Below are 21,773 nucleotides of genomic sequence, written 5' to 3'. Positions count from 1 at the left end.
ACTCCTTTCATAGTTTGTGTGCTGTGTGTTCTCTGGGTCTGATCCTGCACTGCTGAAGTCAATGGGAGTTTTGACATTCACTTCAGTGAAAGCAGGATGAATCCCTTTATGGTAATACTTAGTCCTCCCATAAGTGCAGGGGACTGGACCAGATGACCTCTCGAGGTCCCTTCCAATCCTATGATTCTATGTTTCAGAACTTGTAATATATTTGCTCCTTTTACACACCTGAAAAGGCACACTTTTCAAATTCTGCACAACACAACAAAGCACACACTTTCTTTTCCAAACATTCCTATAAGACTAATAGTCTCAATTTCCTTGTAGTTTATACAAAAAGACTTGTTTTGACCCAGAAATACATACCAATCCTACTGATTAATTAAATGCTGTATAATGTCTATATTGCACAGATTAACTTTTATAGAAGCATGTTTACTGACTCCAAACTAGGCAGTCTGCCAGAAAGTCATGTATTCATGTTCAAATGGTTTTACCAGTTTAGTCAAGCTCAGCTAATTACCCAGACACATGAAATCTGAGAGTACCTTTTTGGAGTATGTATTGACTCACAATGTGGGAAAGTCATCTGTAATATAAGCCTAACAGTACTCAGTGAACAGAAAAGCCTCCAGATACTCCTGACCAATGTAAAAAGATTTTTTGTTCCAACTCTGTAACTTAGTAACGCAGTGACGGAGGCAGTCCTCGTCGTCCTCTAGCTTGGAGGCGTTGAGAGGACAGTCCCCGGGATGGAACGGTGTCCGGGACCGAGGCTATGCATGGCACCACAGGTCTAGTGGCTCGGGGTCCCACAGGGGGGGACAGTTGTCGGAACAGCCAACGCCCCCACAAGGCACCACACCCAGTGGCGCAGTCAGCCCCAGCTTGACCCCAGGGTCAATGGCTGCAGCAATGGCCTTATTGGGCCCCATGGGGCATCCAGATGGGACAGAGGCCACAATCCATCCTGTCAGCGGGGCTTCGGTCCGTGCCTCTGGCTCAGAAGAAGGCCTATACACACTACTCCTCAGACGAGGAGTTGGACCCCATGGAAGGACCCTCTATGGGTGCATCCCTTCGTCAGGTGAGGGAACACCTGCAGGACGCGCCTCGGCAGTCCTCTTCCTCCTCACCAGATGAGGCAGTCTCCCGGGACCATATGGCGCCACTGGAGGATTTCAGGGCGCACCATTTGCTCCTCAAGAGGGTGGCCTCTAACTTGGGGCTGGAGGTGAAGGAGTTAGAGGAGGCCGATGATACCCTCTTCAAAGTGCTGGTGATGGCTGCCCCAGCGAGGGTGGTCTTACCAGTCCACGACAGGGTCCTCAAAATTGTAAAGGCCCTGTGGCAAACCCCTTCCTCGATCACCCCTACGTCAAAGGTAGCCAAGAAAAAGTATTATGTCCCGGCCAAAGGGTTCGAGTATTTGTTTACTCACCTGGCCCCGGGAACCCTGGTGGTAGACGCAGCCAACCAGAGGGACAGGCAAGGTCAACCAGGTTCCACTCCCAGGAACAAAGACAGCAAGAAGCTGGATTTGTTTGGGAGAAACATTTATTCAACGGCAGCCCTGCAGTTCAGGATTGCAAATCATCAGGTCCTCCTGGGTAGATACAATTTTAATTTGTGGGACTCCCTCAGGTGGTTTGCTGAGGCCCTGCCCCAGGACCAGGCCGCACACCTTACCACCATTCTGGATGAGGGAATCACGGTGGCTAGGGCAGCGCTCCAGACAGCCAGTGACGCTGCTGACTCAGTGGATAGGGCCATGGCCTCCGCCATTGCCATGAGAAGGTGCTTGTGGCTGCAATCCCCGGGCCTGTCCCAGGAGGTGCAGCAATCAATTCAGGACCTCCCCTTTGATGGGTCAGCCCTATTCTCTGATCAGACCGATGCAAAGCTGCATGATCTGAAGGACTCCAGGGCCATGCTTTGCTCCCTGGGCCTGTACATGCCCCAGGCTTCCATGCAGCATGCATGGCCCCAGGCACAGCAGCAGCCAAGGCCCCCATCTAGGCTGTTTCAACCCTATAGAAATAGGGACAGGAATAGGGGGTTCAAAAGTAGGAATCAACCCCCCAGCTCATCCTCAGCCCCCCAACAGGGGTTCCCCAGGGGGTCAGACAACAGTTAAATAGTTTAGCCCTGCCCCTTGGCCTACCCGCTGGTGGCGGACTCCCCGGGCAATGATGAAAGATGTTTCATTCAAGGAACTGGTCCAGTCAGTCACCCTAAATTCTGATGCTTCCGCTGTAGGATGGAGAGCCCGCATCAGCGCTGACCCAGGTAATCAGGGGCTCTGGTCGGGGAGGAGTGGACAGCCAGAGTGGGACAGGTGCTGACGGACAACACCGCAGCGATGGTTTACATAGGCAGCGGGGAGGGCACCCCTCGGCCCTCTGCAAGGACTCCCAGGAGTGGGGAACGACGAGGCAGATAGCCTCAGCAAGTCGTTCCTACCCCGACATGACTGGTCGTTGCACCTGGAGGTGGTGGCGATGTTCTTCCAGAATGGGAGCGTTCCCCAACTGGACCTATTCGCATTGGCCTGGAACACGAAGTGTCCGAGGTTCCATTCGCTCCGGCACAGGTCTGTGACCCGGGGCCTCCCTGAGATCTCAACCTGGTCCTCTCGAGATGCACGGGGCCCCCCTTTGAACCCATGGCTTCAAGCCCCCTGCTCGTGCCTTCAGGAAAGGTAGCCTTGCTGGTGGCCATTACCTCAGCTAGAAGGGTCTCTGAGCTTAGGGCCTTGATTTCGGAGTCCCCTTATACAGTATTCTATAAGGATAAGGTGCAGTTGAGGCTGCATCCAGCCTTCCTGCCCAAGGTGGTTTCCCAATTTCATTGTAACCGAAATAAATTTCTCCCTGTGTTTTTCTCAAACTGCACGGTTCGGAGGAGGAGGGAAGATGGCATCTCCTCGAGGGTTATATCATGCATCAAGTTCTGCAACCAGCAGGCAAGGGTGTCCCTTCCGGGAACCATCACAGCGCACAACCAGAGCTCAAGCGCCATCGCCCAGCAGGCGAGAGAGGATGTGGGATTCGGCAGACCAGTGCTGACAGCAGCTCACTGGTAACTCCTACCCACCTCCAAGGTATTGCTTGTTAGTCACCTATAGTGGAATGGACATGAGCAATCACTCGAAGAAGAAAACAGGGTTACTTACCACTAACTGATATTCTTTGAGATGTGTTGCTCATGTCTATTCCACAACCCACCCCCCATCCCTGCTGCCGGAGTTGGTAGAAAGAAGGGACTGAGAGGGTATAGGGCCGGCAGTGCCTCATGTACCACGGCATGTGCACAGGACTCCAGGGGGCACCAGAGCTGGCCCTTAGCCGGGTCTGCTAAGGGGAAAAAAAATTCCAGGAACTGTGCACGGTGGCGTGCACTCACCTATAGTGGAATGGACGTGAGCAATACATCTCGAAGAACATCGGTTACTGGTAAGTAACCTGGTTTTTTAGCCAAATCATCCGGTACAAGGTAAAAGGTGGTATCTTACCACATCAGAGGGTGGCAACTACATACGTCAGAGGGGCAATACACAACTTGTTTGTATCAGTGTATAAAGGAGGGTTTCAAAGGGAGTGTCTTGCGCCAGCTGAGGGAGAAATAGAAACTTCTGACATTTATTGAGCTGGTCGGTTCTAATAAGCATATATGTGTTAGTGGTCCTGTAGAATCTGTGGGATACTAGGACCGTGTTTTGTCTACAATAAATCTGGCCTGGTGCCTTCATGACTGAAACAGATCAGTGATCTTATTGGATAATCCAGTTGTGGTTTGGTGTCTCAGTTATCTGCGCAGAGCTAGGACAGCATACACACTGGGAAAGCACACACACAGCCATCAACTGACAACAACCCAAACTAAAACATTTGGTTAAAAACTCCTTTTTTTGAAGTGGCAGGTCAGCCACTGACTGACTTCTGGGAACATGCTTGTTAATCTGTGCTAAAACAGAAAATTCCATATTAAATATAAACACTATATTTCACAACTCCTGATTATTACAAGAACATATATTCCCAAATTGTGCCACAATATGCAAACAATAGTCCCTTGTAGGTTAATCTGCTATGTAAAGATTTTAAAATCAGTGACTTAGTGCTATACGTTTAGGGCCAGGTTTAGGGTTTTCAGAAGTTCTCAGCATCAGCAGTTCCTGAAAGTCTGGTCCCAAATAGAGGGGCTGAGAACTTTTGAAAACCCAGCCCTTAAGGTTACCTTCTAACCCATGTAACCAGTTACCATGGAATTCTCACTCTAATGTTAGTGCATAATAGCAACCTCATGCTGCTTAGGAATCTGGAATGCATAGACACATACAGTGAAAACAAAGCAAGATATCAATACAGTAGCTAAAGGGCATGATCCAAAGCCCACTGAAATCTACTGCAGTCTTTCCAATGGGCTTGGATCAGGCTCCAAAAGAGAAACACAAGGGAAATGCTAATGGATTTGTATGGCATGACTGTCGAACTGCCAAGAGGAGAAGAACTGTGTCATGCTGGAACACATTTCTGCCTTTCAGAGCATGTGTGTGTTAAATATGGTCTAAAGACCACATGTGGCAATGGGCAAATTAATTAAATGCTTTTAAAACTATTACAAAGCTGGTTTCAAGCTCCTAAAGCATTAACAGAACACATGGATAGATATCTTCCAAATATAGATAAGAACAAATGGAGCTTTTTTTTGTTTGCATGTTTACCTACTAAGGCTGAGGCTCAAGGTTCTGTGTTCCACCTACAATAGCTGACAAGATAATTAGCATAAACAATTCTGCTTCTAACTCTCATGCTCTGCAAATCTCAGTAAAGGAGACAGACCACAAACTATTTTGAGAATCACAAAGATAAAGACCTAATTTGGGTCACGTTTGTTTCTCTGATTTAGAGAAATGTACATTATATATAAATATAAAAAACATGAGACAGTTAGGGTCTAATACACAGGCACAGCACTTATGTTGGAGTTTTTTAATAGAAAGCATTGGGAAGAGTGTACAAGGGATCTAGATGGAGGAAAGAAGAGGAGACAGCGCTGTCACTTTCAATATGAGATTTATGTTTCTCAGTAAATTGACTACCCAGGTTGATTCGTGTCCATTGATAACCTAGGTTGTACCTCCTTTAATATATAGTAGAGAATCTATGGGTTAGAAATATTTCCAACTATTTCACCCCTTTTTTGGATGTAGATAAATATTACCTCCCTTTCACTGGGCATATAAGTATTAACTATTTCCATCAATACATCCCCTTCACACCATTAAACTGAAGTAATAACAGAATTGCCATTTGCACTACAAAGGATATGGGATACATTTTCAATAAGCTGGTCTCCTCTTTGTAGGTGCCAAGTGAGCCGACAATCAAATGCAGATGTAGATTTGAGTTCTTAAAGGGGCAAGTATCCAGATTTGGCCTGACAGCTCTAGCCAACATAAGGGTTAAACTTTCATCTGATATACCCTAGTGCTTCAACACCTGAGCCTTCAGCAGCTTTGGCTGAAGGGGGATTTGGCCCTGCAGTGATACAATGGGTACACGTACCACCTCTCACACTGGCTACTCTGTCCAACAAAACCTGCCAGGCTTTGCTTTCTTGGCTGTACATACCTTTTCCCAAATGTAATTGATCCACCTCCCTCTCCAACCTCAGCTTGAATAGGGGTTGACAGCTCCCCTTTTTTGAGCTGAGGAAGCATCGTCTACCTACTAAAATCCCCACCAGGAAGGGAATGGATGTAAGTTGGCATCTTACCACTCATCAGAACATATAAAAATGACGTCTTCATTTGAACCTGGCAACAGGTCCACACTTGAATACGGAGCAGATATTCTACTGTTTAGACCTCTCAACACTGAGATGGTTTATAAACTGCGTCACCTAGAGTGGTTTTAAAGTACAGCTAGTCAACGTGGACAGAATCAAACTGTTTAAAAAAGGACAATTAAGATAAACCTTGGTGTTTAAAGATACATCAGGTCACATGGTGCAGGGCCCAGCATGGATGGACCTAGTAGTCGGTTGTTTTAAACTGGAATTTCTAGTCTTTGGTTAGAAAGCACTGCTGGAAAACCAGGCCATGAGTGACAAGCAGTATCATGATCACCGCACAAAAGTTCACTGAGGAATCATTTTGACATAAAAACCTACAGACTGAAAACCCCTACTTCAGACTGTATGTAAGGGAGCTCCACTGCCACCCCTCCACTTCAGCCACCCTCTCTGTCACGAATGACTCTGAGACCCTCTTGTTCAGCAGCCCAGTGCAGTTTATTTACAGTGTGCAGTCCCACCACCTTCTTATCACATACAGCTTGGCTCGCTGTCTCAGGAGCTTCTACAGCTACAGCTAGAGCCTGAGCTTCCCGGGCTTCTTCTTCCCTCACCCGGGCCTGTTTATGGCCCCTGGTTAACTGGGCAGACAGCTGTTTCCCTTGCCCCAATCAGGTGCAGGTATCCCTAGCCAGCTCCAATCTACCTCTCTCAGTTGGGGCTGGCGTGACAGAGGGCTGGCTAAGGGATTGCTGCCCAGCACTCTGTTACACTGTAGAATTGTAGGTGAGGTTTTCTTGTCTCTTCCCCATTGACATGAGCACTATTAGTCTCCTATTCCAAGCTGTATGCAGTGTAGTTGTAGCCGTATTGACCCCAGGATATTAGGTAGGTGAGGTTATATCTTTTATGGGACCAACTTCTGTTGATGAGAGAGACAAGCTTTTGAGTCACACAGAGCTCTTCTTCTGGTCTAAAGAACTTGTTTCTCACCAACAGATGTTGGTCCAATAAAAGATATTACCTCAACCTCCCCTCCCCCCTCCCCCCATCTCTTCTATTCCAGAAGGCAATTTCAGTTTACTTATTTCAGCCAGATGACAGAAGTATTTCCTGCTGTATGGTTGGTGACTGCCTAAACAGGGAAAACATGGTGTGACAAGTTCTCCACTACATTTCTGGGGACTCAGTCAACATCTTTGCAACAACCAGTCTATTAGAGCTAAGTGATACAGATTTATTGATATGCAGAATCTCTCAGTTTTAGGTGGCATCTTCAGCAGAATTGGCCAGTGTTTGCAGCTATAGGGATAGCTTTGCAGTATATCAGAAAGATCAACTACCCAGTAAATGCGGTACCTACCAAATGTTCTGCAGGATCAGCTACATTTACTGCAATGTTCTCCTAGTAATAACTGAAGAATTTTGTGATTTAATGGAATGTCAATATACTTGTCCATCTCAAAGAGCCATAATATAGTAAAAGAAATCTGAAAAGGAGAAGTCCAGTACTAGAATAGAAATGCTACAGATGAAGACCAAATTTTGCAAAAGAAATACAATTTTGCAAAGCAAACTAGCAACACGTTTTTATTTGGTGCTATAATGGTTTTAAAATGGGGTGAACTTGTATTACAAAAATTTCTATTTCATACGCCTGTCTCCTCTAACCTTCTGCTCCAACTTCTGATACGTGTCCCAATATTTACAGACCAACTACACACTGTACATTCACTGTAATCTATACTCCAAGTAATAGATCAATATATGAGAAGCCATATTAGAATAAAATAAATTCAGTTTTATTTATCATTACCTAATACAAAACATTTCACCAGACTTCCATCATTGCTGAATAATTTTCTGAATCTTGGCTGTTATTAAGGTTCACTCTTATATCAGTAACTCTCTAAACACAAGAAAACACTGCATCAGCCACATTAAATAACTACACACAGTACTCGTACTGTTCCACTACGACAAGTTTTATGAAACTTATTAACGGTTTGGTGCAATTTAACCCTAAGTGTGCTTTGTCTTGATCATATAGATGGCAAATGTTCTTCTAACATGACTGTTCTTGAAAAAAAGATGTAGAAAAATCTATTTTCTCTTTAAAAATCATCTGACATATTTACTCAGGTTAAGGTACTGACTTCCAGCTTCTTTGTAGTTGTCATGGTTCGTCTCCTCTGTAAATTTTTAGCTGGTGGGTAATATAACCCACAGAACCACCACAGCTCCCTCTGAGATCAAAATAGCTGGCAAAATTATTTAATAAGGCTACTCACTCATCAGCAGTCTTCTGATATATTTGTTGGTTTTACCTGGAGTTTTATTCAGTGGTTTTGCAAGATTAAATATTTCCAAACAAACCATCAGATGCAACATATAAGGGAGTGTCAGAGTAAAAATGTGAACTGAGCAAAGAGGCCTATATTATGAACTCAGGTTAAACTTCTGGCCTGAGAATTATCTTCTCTTTAATGGTAAGTACACACATGGCCCCCATCATTGTAGTGTCTGAGCAGCTGTTACATCAATGATGGTAAAACTCCAATTCAGTGCCAGATCATTCAAACAAATTAAATAAATTAAATCCCACAGTCTGATTACAGCCTAATCAGTTTTGCTGGTCTGTATGCACCATTTCTATATGCGATTCTATACTGAAGTAGGAAAGTGAAGCTTCTCCAATATCTCCAGTTACAATATTAGTGACACAAACCGATGCACATTTACACAATTAATTCTACCCTTTTATATCCAAGATATTATATACTGTCACTTTTTTAAAATAGATTAGAATGAGTTTCTCCTGTTTTAAAGGGAAACCTGTCAAAATCAAGCAAATAAATCAATATCCTCCATTAACATCAGTATAGGATTAACATAGGATTTAAAGAAGCAAATAATGACTAAAGCCAGTTCCATTATAAAGTTAATCCCCTACTGTTTGTTGCGGGTTCAACTTCATTTTGTAATGGGTTTGAATCTCTCAGCAATTCAGATTCTGCAGTCCAATACCTATTAAAAATAATCTTATTTAACTCAAAACTGATCAGATGGGCTTGTAAGTACATATTCTATAAAAACATTTTATGTCTCTTAAGTATTAATTTTCCTTCTATTATGTTCAAGCGCCAAGTAATAGCTGTTAATTACTTTAATCAGGGCACATCGATAGTGTGCAAAATTAAATTACAAAGAAAGATCCCAATCCATTAATGGGATTACATGTGAAGTTTACTTTCAACATCACATTTTTTAAAAAGGCTATTTTTGCATTGTTTCCCTTTAAAAAAAAAATCAAATAATTTCAGGTGTTGAATTTCACATATTGAGGTATGAGAGAGGCATAATTTCCCAACTTTGCTGCTCCTGTTGGAGATAATTTTCGGTTGCACTCAGTTAATCAGGCAGTAGCACATCTGTTAACAGTGTGACAGCTATATCTTTCCAACAGAAAAAAGACAGTGTATTTTTCTTTTGTAAATGAAAGAAAAAAAAATTACAGAGCAGTTTTGTGCCTACAATCTTCTTCTGTTCCTGATATAAATGTCATGTCAAGAAGGATTTTGTGGCATCCCTGTACAGTCTCCGAAAGTGTAAGTTGTCCCAACAGTGGCCCCTGTTTCTGCCTGAACCTACCTGATCCAACCAATTGGAAAACATGTATTGTGATGTCAAAAGGAGTAGAGCTTCATTTGGTTCTGTAAAAATTTCAGAGGTCCACTAAACACGCTCAAGAGTTGTTATTCTATTTTTTTAAAACTCCCTCTCCACCTTCCTTCCTTCCCCTCTCCCTCTCTCAAGCAAATGCATTAAAAATACCCAGATAATCCAGTCTGAAGTTCAGACTCTGAACTAGTATATGCGCATCTTTCCAAAGAGATGGTTTCTCTGGAGATGTTACAACCTAAGTGAATTTGCCTAATACCGCTCTCCTCTCCTCCTCCCACACTGTTCTCTTATTTACCCTTCCCATGGAAATATATACAATTCCACAATAACACATACACAATTGCATTTTAACACAATGTACCCCAAAGATATTAACACTAATTCAAAAAGTTTTAACTTAATTCAGTAAAGTTTATCTTAATTTCATATGGTTTCTTCAGGATATTGTCAATCTGTTACATCCACTACAATAAAATAAAATATAGTTTAAAAAAATAAGGTTAACAAAAAAGTAAGCATGCACATCTGTGTAGATAAGGCTGGGTTTTTTTGTTTGGGTCTTCATAAACTGAGTCTGTTAGAAATATTGTACACCAACCCAAACGTTAACTTCTTAAGACTGTCTGTTGAACTTGTTGGCTATCTTTACACATGAAGACAATGCAGTCAATTGTATTTCCAGCTCTGACCACCCTGCTTTACACAACTCCAAACATTATTACCACCTTTGACCTACGTTAGCTATGAAGTTCCCTTGGATTACTCTGATTTAAAGAAGAAAGGGGATGGTTATATTTACACCATGTTGTTAATGAGGCCATGCAACACAATAGCCATCTGGAAGAGCTATTGGATTTCCCCTGGGCCTTCAACAAACATTCACAATTTTCACAACAAATGTACTTTTTAAAAATCCGTATTCTCCAATCCACATACTGTAGCCTTCTTTGCACGCTAGGAAATGAAACAGACCTGCAAAAAACAAAGACTTGAGTACAAACTACAGCTTTTATTCCGAGTTGGGGGTTAACACTGCTAAAGTCTGCCATTCAAAAGTTCCCAATTCAATGAACAAGAACTGAAAACAAAATTCAAGCAGTATTCCTTTTTCTTTTTAAAAATCAGAAGAATCTTTAAAGTAAGGAAACATTTTATAAGGGTTTGATGTTTCCAGCAAAAGAAATAGACTGATCACACACTGTAATTTTTCTATATCCAATAATTTTTGTAGAACCGTTTGTTTTAATTTCAAGATAAATTAAATTGAATCACAGTACTACATATCAAGCATAAGTGTTTATGAACTGTGACAATTACTCATTTGTTAGAAAATCTTTGCTCTGGGCCATCTCTTATATATGTTAAACCAAACCAGTAGAAATGTTGTTTTTTTAAATGACGAGCCAGATTTTAAAATGTGCTGAGCGTCCAGAGCTGCCACTGACTTAAAATGGAATTGTGAGTGCTCAGAGTCACTGAAAATAAGTCTTTGAAATCATACACAGACTCTCGTAGCCATTGTATTAGGAGCATTGGATGAGAAAGTTACAGACAACAAATAAGTTTTCAAAGCCATCTTGCTTCAGAGCAAGTCATCTTTCAAAAAACGCAGGACATTCTTCCAGAGATTTAGCAACACAGGATTTACAGAAATGACTATAATAGTCACAGAGATCAAACAACAACAGAACACGCAAGTTGACAGTTTCAGACTCAGTGTACCTTAAACAAGTATATTTACTATTGGAGATAGCTCTAGATCTGATAAATTTGGATATAACAGTTAAAAAAATGGAGATGAGTTACAAAATATTCTTTATATTCTGATTACCTCTATAAGTTGTCTAAAATACAGTAACATGTTCCTTAGGCCATCAAAACTTTTCAAGTCTGCACAGAAAGAAAAGACACACTAACTTATTCGGTTACAAAATTAATCAACCTTGATTTTTAAACTCGTAACCTTGTTTACCAGAGCAGATCAAAGTCTGGAACAAGGATGAAAGAAGTGCACAGTAAGGAAATCCAAGAGAAAGGAATCCAAGAAGCACATAAACAATCTCCTGCTGGGTTGCTATCCTCATTAAGTTTATGTGTTCCCATGTGCAACACTACAGAGCAACTCAGCAAATGGAAGGCCTCAAGAATCATGAGTTTTGCTGACCAAAAAGAAAGTCTAAAAATATTAGTGTTTGCTGCTCAAAAAGCAATAAATTTCACCTAGGGTTTCCTTAATGATATGTTGTAACATTTTACACTAATATCGATGTTAGTTACTGCATACATAGTTTACATGTTAAATTGAAGAGAAAGCTTTGAAATCTCTCAACAGCTTATTTATGATGCTTTGAAAAAATATATTTGTTTTCAGCAATGTTTTAAAAGTGTCTAAAAATATAAATGAGTTTAAAAAGATTAAAACATCAAAGTTTACTTTGCGTAGAAATTTGCAGAGTTATACAAATTAAAGTGTAATTTCAATATCAATAATACAAGTATAAGCAATCAGTGCAAAAAGGTTAAGTAGTCAAACATCCACGTAAGTGGGTTGCTAGTATTTGTAGAATTGTTTGTCGATACTATCAGTGCATGAGTTGCTAAATAAACTATACAATGCACAGCCAATATAACAACGCCAATTCCCAGATATCAGCATTTCTGTTTAGGCCAGCTCTACACTACAGACTTTTGTCAGAATAGCTATGTTGGTCAGGGTATGAAAATCAACACAGCTGTGCTATCAGAATCCCCTAGTGTAGACACAGCTATATAGGCAAAAATGTGCTTTGACCCATATGGCTCACTCAAGGAGAGGCGGGCCAGGGCTTTATTATACCAGTACAACGCATAGCTTTGCTGATATAAGCTGCGTCCACACTAGGAGTGCTTTGCAGATATAGTATTCCAACATTCCTAAACCTGTAAAGTGCCCTCGTGTAGACACGTTAAATAATTACTTTCATCCTATGGGATATTTTTCAGGTAGGATGAACTTATTACATTCAGCTGGTTGGTTCAAACAAGGCACCAGGTCAAATCAAGGCCCCAATTCTGCAAGTGGACAGACCAATGTGCCTATGTGGACTCCCATTGACTTCAGAAAGGGTGCACCTATGTGAATCTGATTGCAAAATGAGGGTCTAAATGAAGAGTGCCTGGCATTTTTTTTACTAGATATTCTAAATTGGCTGCTTGGGAAGAATTTCAACATTTCAGATTCACTGCTGTATAGTTAGCAGGTTCTCTAATTCAGGTATTCAAATGGTCCTAACCTCCACCCTCTAGTAAAAAAAAAAGTCTACAATTTTTCCCAAACTTGGAGGAAATGCTTTCTCAGCATGTAAGTGTAGACTTAAAAAAATTATCCCCAACTTCCTCCAATGTGTGTTAAAATGGATAAGAAAACAGCTAAGGGGAGCAGGACAGGGGACCGTTTACCAAAGTGAAAAAAACCAAACACATTTATTAGGTCCTTAAAAAACAAACAAACAACAAACATGATTTTAAAATGCGAACAAAAAAACTTAGTTTATCTAATAGCAGTTACTACTATTGAACAGTGGGAAATCTTCACATTAGCAAACTGAGCTCATTTTTCTATTAGCAACATTTCTTGTATGGATACTAATAATTATCACCCTATAAAGTTCAGACATTAAGTTAAAAGCAAATAACTCAGATCAAAAGGTTAAACAAGCATACGTAAATTTTGACACAGAGCAAGGACTACATTCAAGTGTATCTCACTTATCACCTCCTTGGATATTCATATATTCATTTTGCAAATTTGGTACCGTCTACAACCATACACACCAGAGACAAGAATGATCCTAATTAATCATGTCAAAAATGACCTAAAGAACTTCCCAACCTACTAAAAAAATAAAAAAGCAGCCTTGGTATCCCCTTCCCCCAACTGCGGAAAAGCCTGAATAGACAGGCCTTGTTACATGTTTTGGAGATCAAACAAACTTAGGTTCTATTGGAGTAAGGGTGAGGGCTCTCCCCTGAGAATGTCTTGCCTCCCGACTATAGACATACAAATGTAGGGATTAGCACCTCCATTGTCCCAATTTCTCTCTATTGTCAGGTTAAAGCACAAAGAACTTTTTGAAACACACAGGATGCAAACCATAAAGGGCTTTATTGATGAAAACAAACATCTTTAATTCAACCTGAAAAACGGAGCCAGTGCAATCTCTGGAGTATAAGTGTAATATGCTCCATGTGTGAACCACAACAAAACAAGCGAGCTGCCATATTCTGCATTGGCTCATATTTCTGAGCAGTCTTCAATGGTAGTAGCCCTGCAAAAAGAGCACTCCAATAATCTGGCTACAATACTTTTATTCATAATAATCACAATTGAAGTCTGACTTTATTAGATTGCACAGGCCACTAGTTTAATTAATTTGATATCAGTTAATTGCATAAGTCAAATAGCATTGAGGTCTACATGGTGCTCTTTATAATGTAATCTGCTTTGAATAGTCAAGAGCTTTTGTCCATTTTTTTAAACGGCTGCTAGTACAGGAGTGTGGCTAGGAGCCAGGAACACAGCTGGGGCTGCGCATGGGGCTGTGAGCTGAGGGCCAAGACCAGGGACAAGCTGGGGGCAGAGCAAAACTGGGTAGTGCTCCCTCCCCACCCTACGTGGAGGCTGGTCTCCTGGGCCCTGCTGCACCCCCCAAATGTTCTTCCACACACCCCTAATGGGGTGCACCCCATAGTTTGGGGACCACTGTTCTCAAGATATTACCTGACCCACTTGGTCTCTCTCATCTTCTTAGTGACTAATGCTAGGGAACTGAACACTGTTTATTTGCATACACAGGCCATGGTCCTGGCTGTAACTATGGCCTGGTCCATACTTAAAAACATAGGTCAACAGAGCTACAGTGCTCAGCTGTGTGAAGAATCCATACCCCTGACCGCCATAGCTATGCTGATCTAACCCCTGATGTACCGGCAGCGATCTCGACAGAAATAATGCTTCCTTCGACCTCGCTCCTGTTGCTCAAGAAGGTGGTGTTCTTACATTTACACCACGAGATTATGCCCATAGCTATGCCACTATAGTGCCCATTGTGTACATATGGCCTATGTATATTAGCAGAGCACAGTCTCTTTTTAAATCTTACATCAATTTCACTCTTCTCTGGAATTATGTCAATTTTTTACTGCTTAATTTTTTGCATTTTCAAAGGGGAAATAAAGAAATCAAAGCAGGAAACAAGCGTTGGTTCATTCTAGCCTGCCAGTTAGCAAGATCCCTTTGTTCCCTAAGGTGCTACAGATCCCAAAATACTGTATTTCGTAATTCTTTACATTCTTTGATGATGTAATTGTTTGACAGCCTATATTCTATATCCATAGCCTGCTGAGAGAGATCTATTTGTAATATCCAGCCTAAATTTCTCCATTTATACATTATACTTTTGTCTAATTATTATTTATTGTAGAGCCTGGGAGCTCCAGTCTTCAACCAGGACTCCATTGTGCAAGGTGCTGTACAAATACAGAACAAAAAAGACAGTCCTTGCCCCACAGAGTTTACAATCTAAGTAGATGTTTACTATTAACCAGTAATGAAAACAAGTTCATTTTCAACTTGCTGAGTTCACCTCCCTGTCTGCCTACCACTGCCTATCACTCTCCCAAACCACACTGTAAAAAGTCAGCTCGTCCAGAATCCTCCTTCACCCAAACTAAAATAAAAAGTCTTGTGTCCATTTGCTGGCCTTTACGTCTTGTATATCTTTTTTAAGTTCTAATTAATAACGTCCGCAATGTTTTAGTTAAAGCCAAGCCAGTTCTGCATACAACATATATATCTTTGATTTACATGTAGTTTCCCCTGTTTATACACATGGGGTGAAATTCTGGCTTCATAGAAGTCAGTGGCAAAATTCCCATTGATTTCATGCCTGGCACCATATTCTCTTTCCTTACTTATTGATATCCACTCTAGTGGTGACAGTACTGGTCCCCCAAGCCAGATAATTCTAATCACAAAGTATAAAAGGATTTAACTGAGCATAGCTGAAAGGCCTGTGAAGAGTGGATTTGTTATGTAAACCCGCTGAAGCTCCTCTCAGCAATGAAATTATTTCACCATGCTCTTTTGAATAAGCCATTGGTTTCATTACACAGAAACAACATGTCACTTTCCCACTAATTTAATTATTCCTTTAAAAATATATACAATAAAATAGAAATGAAAGCAAATCCAGCAGGCAAAAAAAATTATTTATATTAGGAGATTGCACCCCCCCCCCCAAAAAAAAAAAGGAAGGTAGTTTTCAGTTATTTAAACTAATATTTCCAGGTCAGTTTGATTGAAGATATGACCACATGCAGAACTCTTTTTTCCTTGCTTCCTTTGACCACACTAGCAAAAAGATTACTCAGGATATCTTTTAATAATTTCCCCACCAACTAAAACTTCAGTTGTTGACTTCAATGGGTCTCTGGACAGGTGCAGGAGTCTACCCACATGGATCCAAGGGAAGGATCAGGGTGGTAATATTTACATTTAAAACTTACAGCAAATATTGGTATTTTAGTACTGTAACAGTTTCCTTTATGTTAAACCTACTGATATATATTAGTATCAGATAGGGAACTAAAAGTACTACACCAAGTCAAATCTTTTCCACCAATGAAGACCAAACAAATACAAGAAACAAAAAATAGTCAATTTTCTTAACATTCATAAAAATTAATGCCATATGTAGTGGTTTTCCTATTTGTACAGGCATCACAGAATCTGTGTAAGGCTCTGATCCTGCAAACTCCTATGTTTGTGAACAACAGTGAGCGCTACTGTGGGACTACATGCATATTAGCATGATCAGAGTCCACACTGGAAATTACTTAAGTAAAGGAAACTTTTAAAGACAGCGTTACTGAATCTACAAATGGATCAGTAGCTCAGAAAGGGTAAGTCCATCAGTGTTCCGTGCATGAAGATTCTTTAAAACAACTGCAAATTATTCACCAAGAGTTCAGGAACATTTCGCTGCTCCCTCTGAAGTACCCCTCTCTCTTAAGCAGAGCCAACATCTTTTCAATAAAAAAGCATCAGCATCCCTCAGACCTCATTGATACCTGGCTGCTTTTTCCAGCAACACGGGCACATCACGCCTCACAACAAATGTCTTCCACACAGGGAGGCTGATTCCTTTTAGCCGATAATATTTTGGTTTGGGTCGCAAACACGAATTCTGAGCTGCTTAGACCAGCAGCCTCTGGCCACAGAGAAAGACGAATGAGCGGAAAGCCCGGGGAAAGCTCCCTAGCCCCGGAACGAGATGACAAGGGAGAAATAGTCTCTTCTCCCCCTGTAAGGAAGTTTTACAGGGCACCCTTCGTCCTGCCTCACTGCTTTCTCTCCAGGTGCCTCTGACGGGCTTTGCTTGGCGAGCAGCCACACTAGCCCCTCAGATCCCTTCAGGCGATCCCCGGGCGCCCCGTTGGGGCCACCCCCTCACAGCGCTGCTCTCCTGAGGCAGCCCAGCAGGGGGACGCGGCACCCTCCCCGCCGAGCAGCGGGCACCGGGGGTGCCCAGCGCTCCCCGCAGACTCACCCACGGCCCGGATGAGAAAGCCCTTGGGCGGCCGCAGCGCCCTGCCGAGCCAGGCGTCCCGCAGCAGCTGCAGAGGGGCGGCCGGGCCCTGCAGCAGCAGCACGCCGCCCCGCAGCCAGCCCTGCAGCCAGACGCGGGACACGGCGCGCACCAGCCCGGCGTTCCAGTGGCACCTGACGTTGGCCCGGCGGAAGGCCCGAAACAGCGCCGCGCCGCTCGGCTCCCCGGCCGCCTCCCGCCGCCGGCGCAGCACCAGGGCCAGCGAACCGGGCGCCAGCTGCACCGCGCGGCGCGGCATGCTCGGGCTCGGGCTCTCTGCCGCGCCGGCCCGGAGACGCATTGCCCGGCTGCTGCTGCTGCGCTGCCAAGGGAGCCGGGCGGGGGGCGGGGACAGCGCTGGCCCTGGCGCCGCGGGGAGGTCGGGGCGGGGGCAGGGCCGGTTGGGAGCTACGCCTGAAGCTGGCTCTGCCCCGGAGGGTGGGGTAGTGTGCCCCCCTGCGTGCGGGGTGTCCGCGCCTCACATCCGTCCCCGGGCCAGCAGCGCCTCAGAGGCACCCAAATCCTTCCCCTCCCGCCCAGAGGGAGGCTCCCTCACCTCTGGTAAGGCTTTGCAGTGGGCCGGGGCTTCACCTGCTGATCCAGCCTCAGGTTTAGGCCAGCCCTGGCGCAGTGCTAGGGGGACCAGACATCCTGGTGTTAGAGGCTTTGCCTTGTATATGAAACTATTCCCCCCTCCCAAAAAACGAAGTGTCCTAATTTTTCACACTTCCTATCTGCTCACCCTACAGAGCACGGCGGCTTGGCCCTGGCATGAAATCTGGGAAAACTTGCAGTGGGGACTAACATGCTTCTTTGTTATGTTTCCCCCAGCTTTGTTCATTTTACAGTCTGCTTAACTCCAGCCAGGTGTCCTGGCTCTAGCTAGGCACAGGTGGAGAGAGAGTTGCAAAACCTGGCCTGAGTGATGAATCAAAGGTTGGCTTGCCGATGCTCCTAGCTTTTGTGAAACAAGCACTTGTGAGGGTGAAATTTCCCACACAACTGCCCCAAAGCAAATATTTTGGAAAGTCTGAACAAAAAAACAGCCATTTTTGAAACTGGTACTGTATTCTCACTGCAGTTGGTCCAACTGGGCATCGACCTAGCCCTCAGTGAGGAGCAGGGCATGGGAAACTGGTGCAGTTCAGGGCTGAATCTAAACATTAAATGATTTTAGAGTAATTTTGTTTGATATGTTGAGTCTAACATGTAATAAATTGTGTTAAAGGGGGAAGGGGCAAACAAATGGTGAAAAGCAACCTCTCTGACTGTGATAGTTATTTTGGGAGAGAGAGTCACTTTGTAGTAGTCTGAGGTTCCCTTTATTTGGGAAGGAAATGGGAGAAAAATGCAGTTTTTCATCATAGGGCCAGGAGAAAAGAGTGCTTGTGACTAGGGCTTAAGCCCCATTTGGGATGGGACTGAGTGCTGTGCTGAATCAGGGCTTTAGCGTTGTAATACCTGGCCGAAGTATGAATTAAGCACATTGTTTCAGCCTTAACTATTAATTTGTGGCTGGTGGTGGTTTAGGGAAGCTCTTAAATTTGTTTGACCATTTTGCAATACAGTGTTTACACAGTATATCCTATTAGCTGTTCATTATTGTACTGCTCATTTTAGAAAGTAGTGCTAGGGTTTGTTTTGTGTTTAAATTCTGAGTAAAGTGCAATCTTGGGGTGGGGAGAAGTGGTATATTAAGTTGTAGCTTCCATTAGATTAATCCTCTCTCTGTAAAACTACCCTTATTGTGAACAGGATCTAAATGTACCCTGAAGTGGTTCCACTTCCCTTTTCTTCAAGAAGAAAAGGATTAACTGACCCCATTTATGTTAAATAAATGCAAGGATACAATTATTGCACACAATACAGGCATTGCCATCTCTAATTAATCCCACATACTCCAAGCCCTTGCAACCCCAAAGGTCAATCTACACACGATAAGGCAACTTCTGTTTTTGTCAATGGATCATAATTACATAGGCCATACATTCAATAGGTCATGCAAGTGCCTTTTGTACTGTCCATCACCAAGTATTCAATAAGAAGAAAGAAGAATAAAAGCAAACAGTATGCTGCTTAGATATACAATTGAATAAAATGGAGAATCAGAGAATGTAGTTACAACAGATTTACCACCACCCTATCCTAGCTACTTTATCAGCATGAACTTTTTTTGTCTACCAGTAATCTTTTTTTCCCCCTCTGTACAGAAAGTATGTTTGAAAAAACAGATACTAAAGGAAAACAGAGCTTCCAATCCAAGCATAAAAGTTTACTATGTTTATTTCAGGAAGGATATTAGGATGTGAAAATGTTATGGTTCAATATTGCTATAAAAACAAACACCTTTCCCTTTCTTCTATATGAATTTTATACAACTCTCTTACAGGAATGTCTCTTTTGTAAGATGGGGTAATTGCCAAGTATCAGATTGATACAAAACCACGCCACAAATATAGATCTTTTTCAGATAAGATGAAATTGTTAAGGATACTTGCTCCATCTTTTATATCTAGACACATTCCCAAGATATTTAGGAATTTGTGGGTGGTAGAATACTGATTTCACTAAGAAAATATCCAATATGTTGAATTGTACTAACATAAGAGATACGAACAGATGGATCAAAAGGGAAGGTATTGCTCCCTGGAAGCCTATTCTAATGCCAGTTGAAGTAAATGGGTCTCTTTCCAGTGATCTAATATAAATTGGATTAGGGGCCTTCAGTTGCTTTACAAAGTTCTCTCTCTTTTTGAGAGAAGCCTAGACTCAGAACTAATATAGTACCTTTTGTCTGGATTTGGAGAGTTCAATCAGCTTCCGCAATTATAGTAAACATTTCAATTACAAATCTCCTTCTGATGTACTAAAAGGAATATACAGTAGAATTGCCTATTAATCTCTCCCACCCTTACACACAAAATTGTCAGTTCATAGATAAATCAAGTCACACTGAGATTGCAATTTAGTTCATTTGGACTGGAATACATGTCTTTTTGGTTTCCTATTGTGCAACCCTCGGGTGTGACATAGCAGCAATTTATGCTTTTTTTATATGCAGATATGTCTGGCTCTCATTCAACCTCTCTCAAAGAGACCAAGAAAACAAGATCACTGTTCTCTAGTCCTTTCTGCTCTTAATGTGTGATGAGCAGGAATTTACCCACATGACCTTCTGTTAACATGAAGGAAAGGAACAAGTAGAGCATATTAAACAAAAACCACCCACATAAACAAATCCTTCTACACACTAGTGATAAGGGAGTGTGTTATTTTATAAACTCTGTTGCTTTATTTGAGGAGTGAATATATACTATAATTACATTTTAGAAAACATTTTGGAATTTGAAAAAATAATGGAAAACTGTTTGCCTAACTGTTTTGTTTTACATGAAAATAGTGTAATGCTTCTTTTGTAAGCAAAACAAGAGCCTATGCATAAAATGTCACACTAGCACTACTTGTTTTCCAGGATAAAATTACTCAGGGCGTGCTCATGAAATGGTCTGAATGAGTCCCGATAAAAGCTGCTCAGGTAAAAGTGTTTGAAGCTCAATTCCTCCATTTAGCTACATAACAGGTTGAGTAGCAGTGTAAGCTTCCCCACCAGTGTGATCTGGACAGAGTACCTTTAGGGTCAAGAGGATAGTTCATTTCCCTCCATTCAGTACTTAGCCTTTCTCCTGAGATCTTTACAATAGCAACCAACTATACTAGGCACCTGTGGATAATATATTCCCCCCCTCCCTCCCAAGGAACTTACTTTTAGACATTTTTAGATACGATTCAATTAGTGAGGGAGACACAAGAAGAGAGGATAAGGTTTACAATAATAAGATCATGCAGTTACAAAGACTTAATAGTAAATGTTTATTAGAGTTGTACCCAAATATCTCTACAAATTAGAAAGAAGATGGTCTCTGTGCTGAAGGGCTCACTGTCTAAAAAAGGCTTATCTTAAGACTTATGTATATGTCATGATGGTAGTTCTAGGTTTGTATTGGTTTTAAATATGTTTATAAACTAATGTATTTTTAATAGAAGTAAGGGAGTTGACAGAATGGAGGGAGATAGAAAAGAAAAATGACAGGTTGGATACAGGAAAAGGGAAGAAGAAAAGGATATAGGCAGCAGGGCCATATTATCCATTAGGCATAATAGGCACAGTGCCTAGGGCCTACGAAACGTTTAGGGCCTACGAAAAGAATTGTATATATAATTTTTATTTTTAAAACTATTTATTAATAGCTTAAAATCAAATTAGTTATTTCGGTTGGGGGCCTACGAAGGCAAGTGTGCCTAGGGCCTACAAAGGTCTTAAAATGGCCCTGATAGGCAGGTAATAGGACAAATGCAGATGGCATGATAGAGAATGAAAAATCAAATGATGGCATGAAAACAAGTGACAGCAGCTGGTGAAGAGAGATGTGGGAGGTAGCAAGAATACTCACATTGTCCTGGTGTGTCTGGTGGAGGTAGATACTGAATTGGAATAAGCAGCTTTTATAGGCCATCCAGAAGCTGAAATACTGTCACTGGTCTGTTGCAGGCAGGCCAGCCTCCCATTCACAACTTGAGCACCAGTGTTGGGGTGCTGTTAGTGTAGTGTTTTGCTGGGTCATGGAGCTGTTAGAGGCTGCTCAGCAGCATATAGAGTGTGCT

At 42.2% G+C, this 21,773-nt stretch overlaps 1 protein-coding gene across 1 annotated transcript in view; it reads right to left on the bottom strand.

Annotated features, from left to right (window-relative positions):
- The window catches only part of STOX1 (storkhead box 1), a 35,319-nt gene extending 17,434 nt beyond the window's left edge, over positions 1–17,885 (bottom strand). The window contains exon 1 of the mRNA XM_067552642.1: positions 17,073–17,885. Within this exon, the coding sequence (XP_067408743.1) occupies positions 17,073–17,412 (340 nt within the window). The 5' untranslated portion in view covers positions 17,413–17,885. The remainder of the gene's footprint in view (positions 1–17,072) is intronic.
- Positions 17,886–21,773: the final 3,888 nt, after the last annotated feature.

The sequence above is a fragment of the Emydura macquarii genome, unplaced genomic scaffold (genome assembly GCF_026122565.2).
Source record: "Emydura macquarii macquarii isolate MOO-44397 ecotype Brisbane River unplaced genomic scaffold, CSIRO-AGI_Emac_v2 contig_1390, whole genome shotgun sequence".
Lineage (NCBI taxonomy): Eukaryota > Metazoa > Chordata > Testudines > Chelidae > Emydura > Emydura macquarii.
The sequence above is the reverse complement of the archived record's forward strand: the minus strand, read 5'-3'. Positions and strand labels throughout refer to the sequence as shown.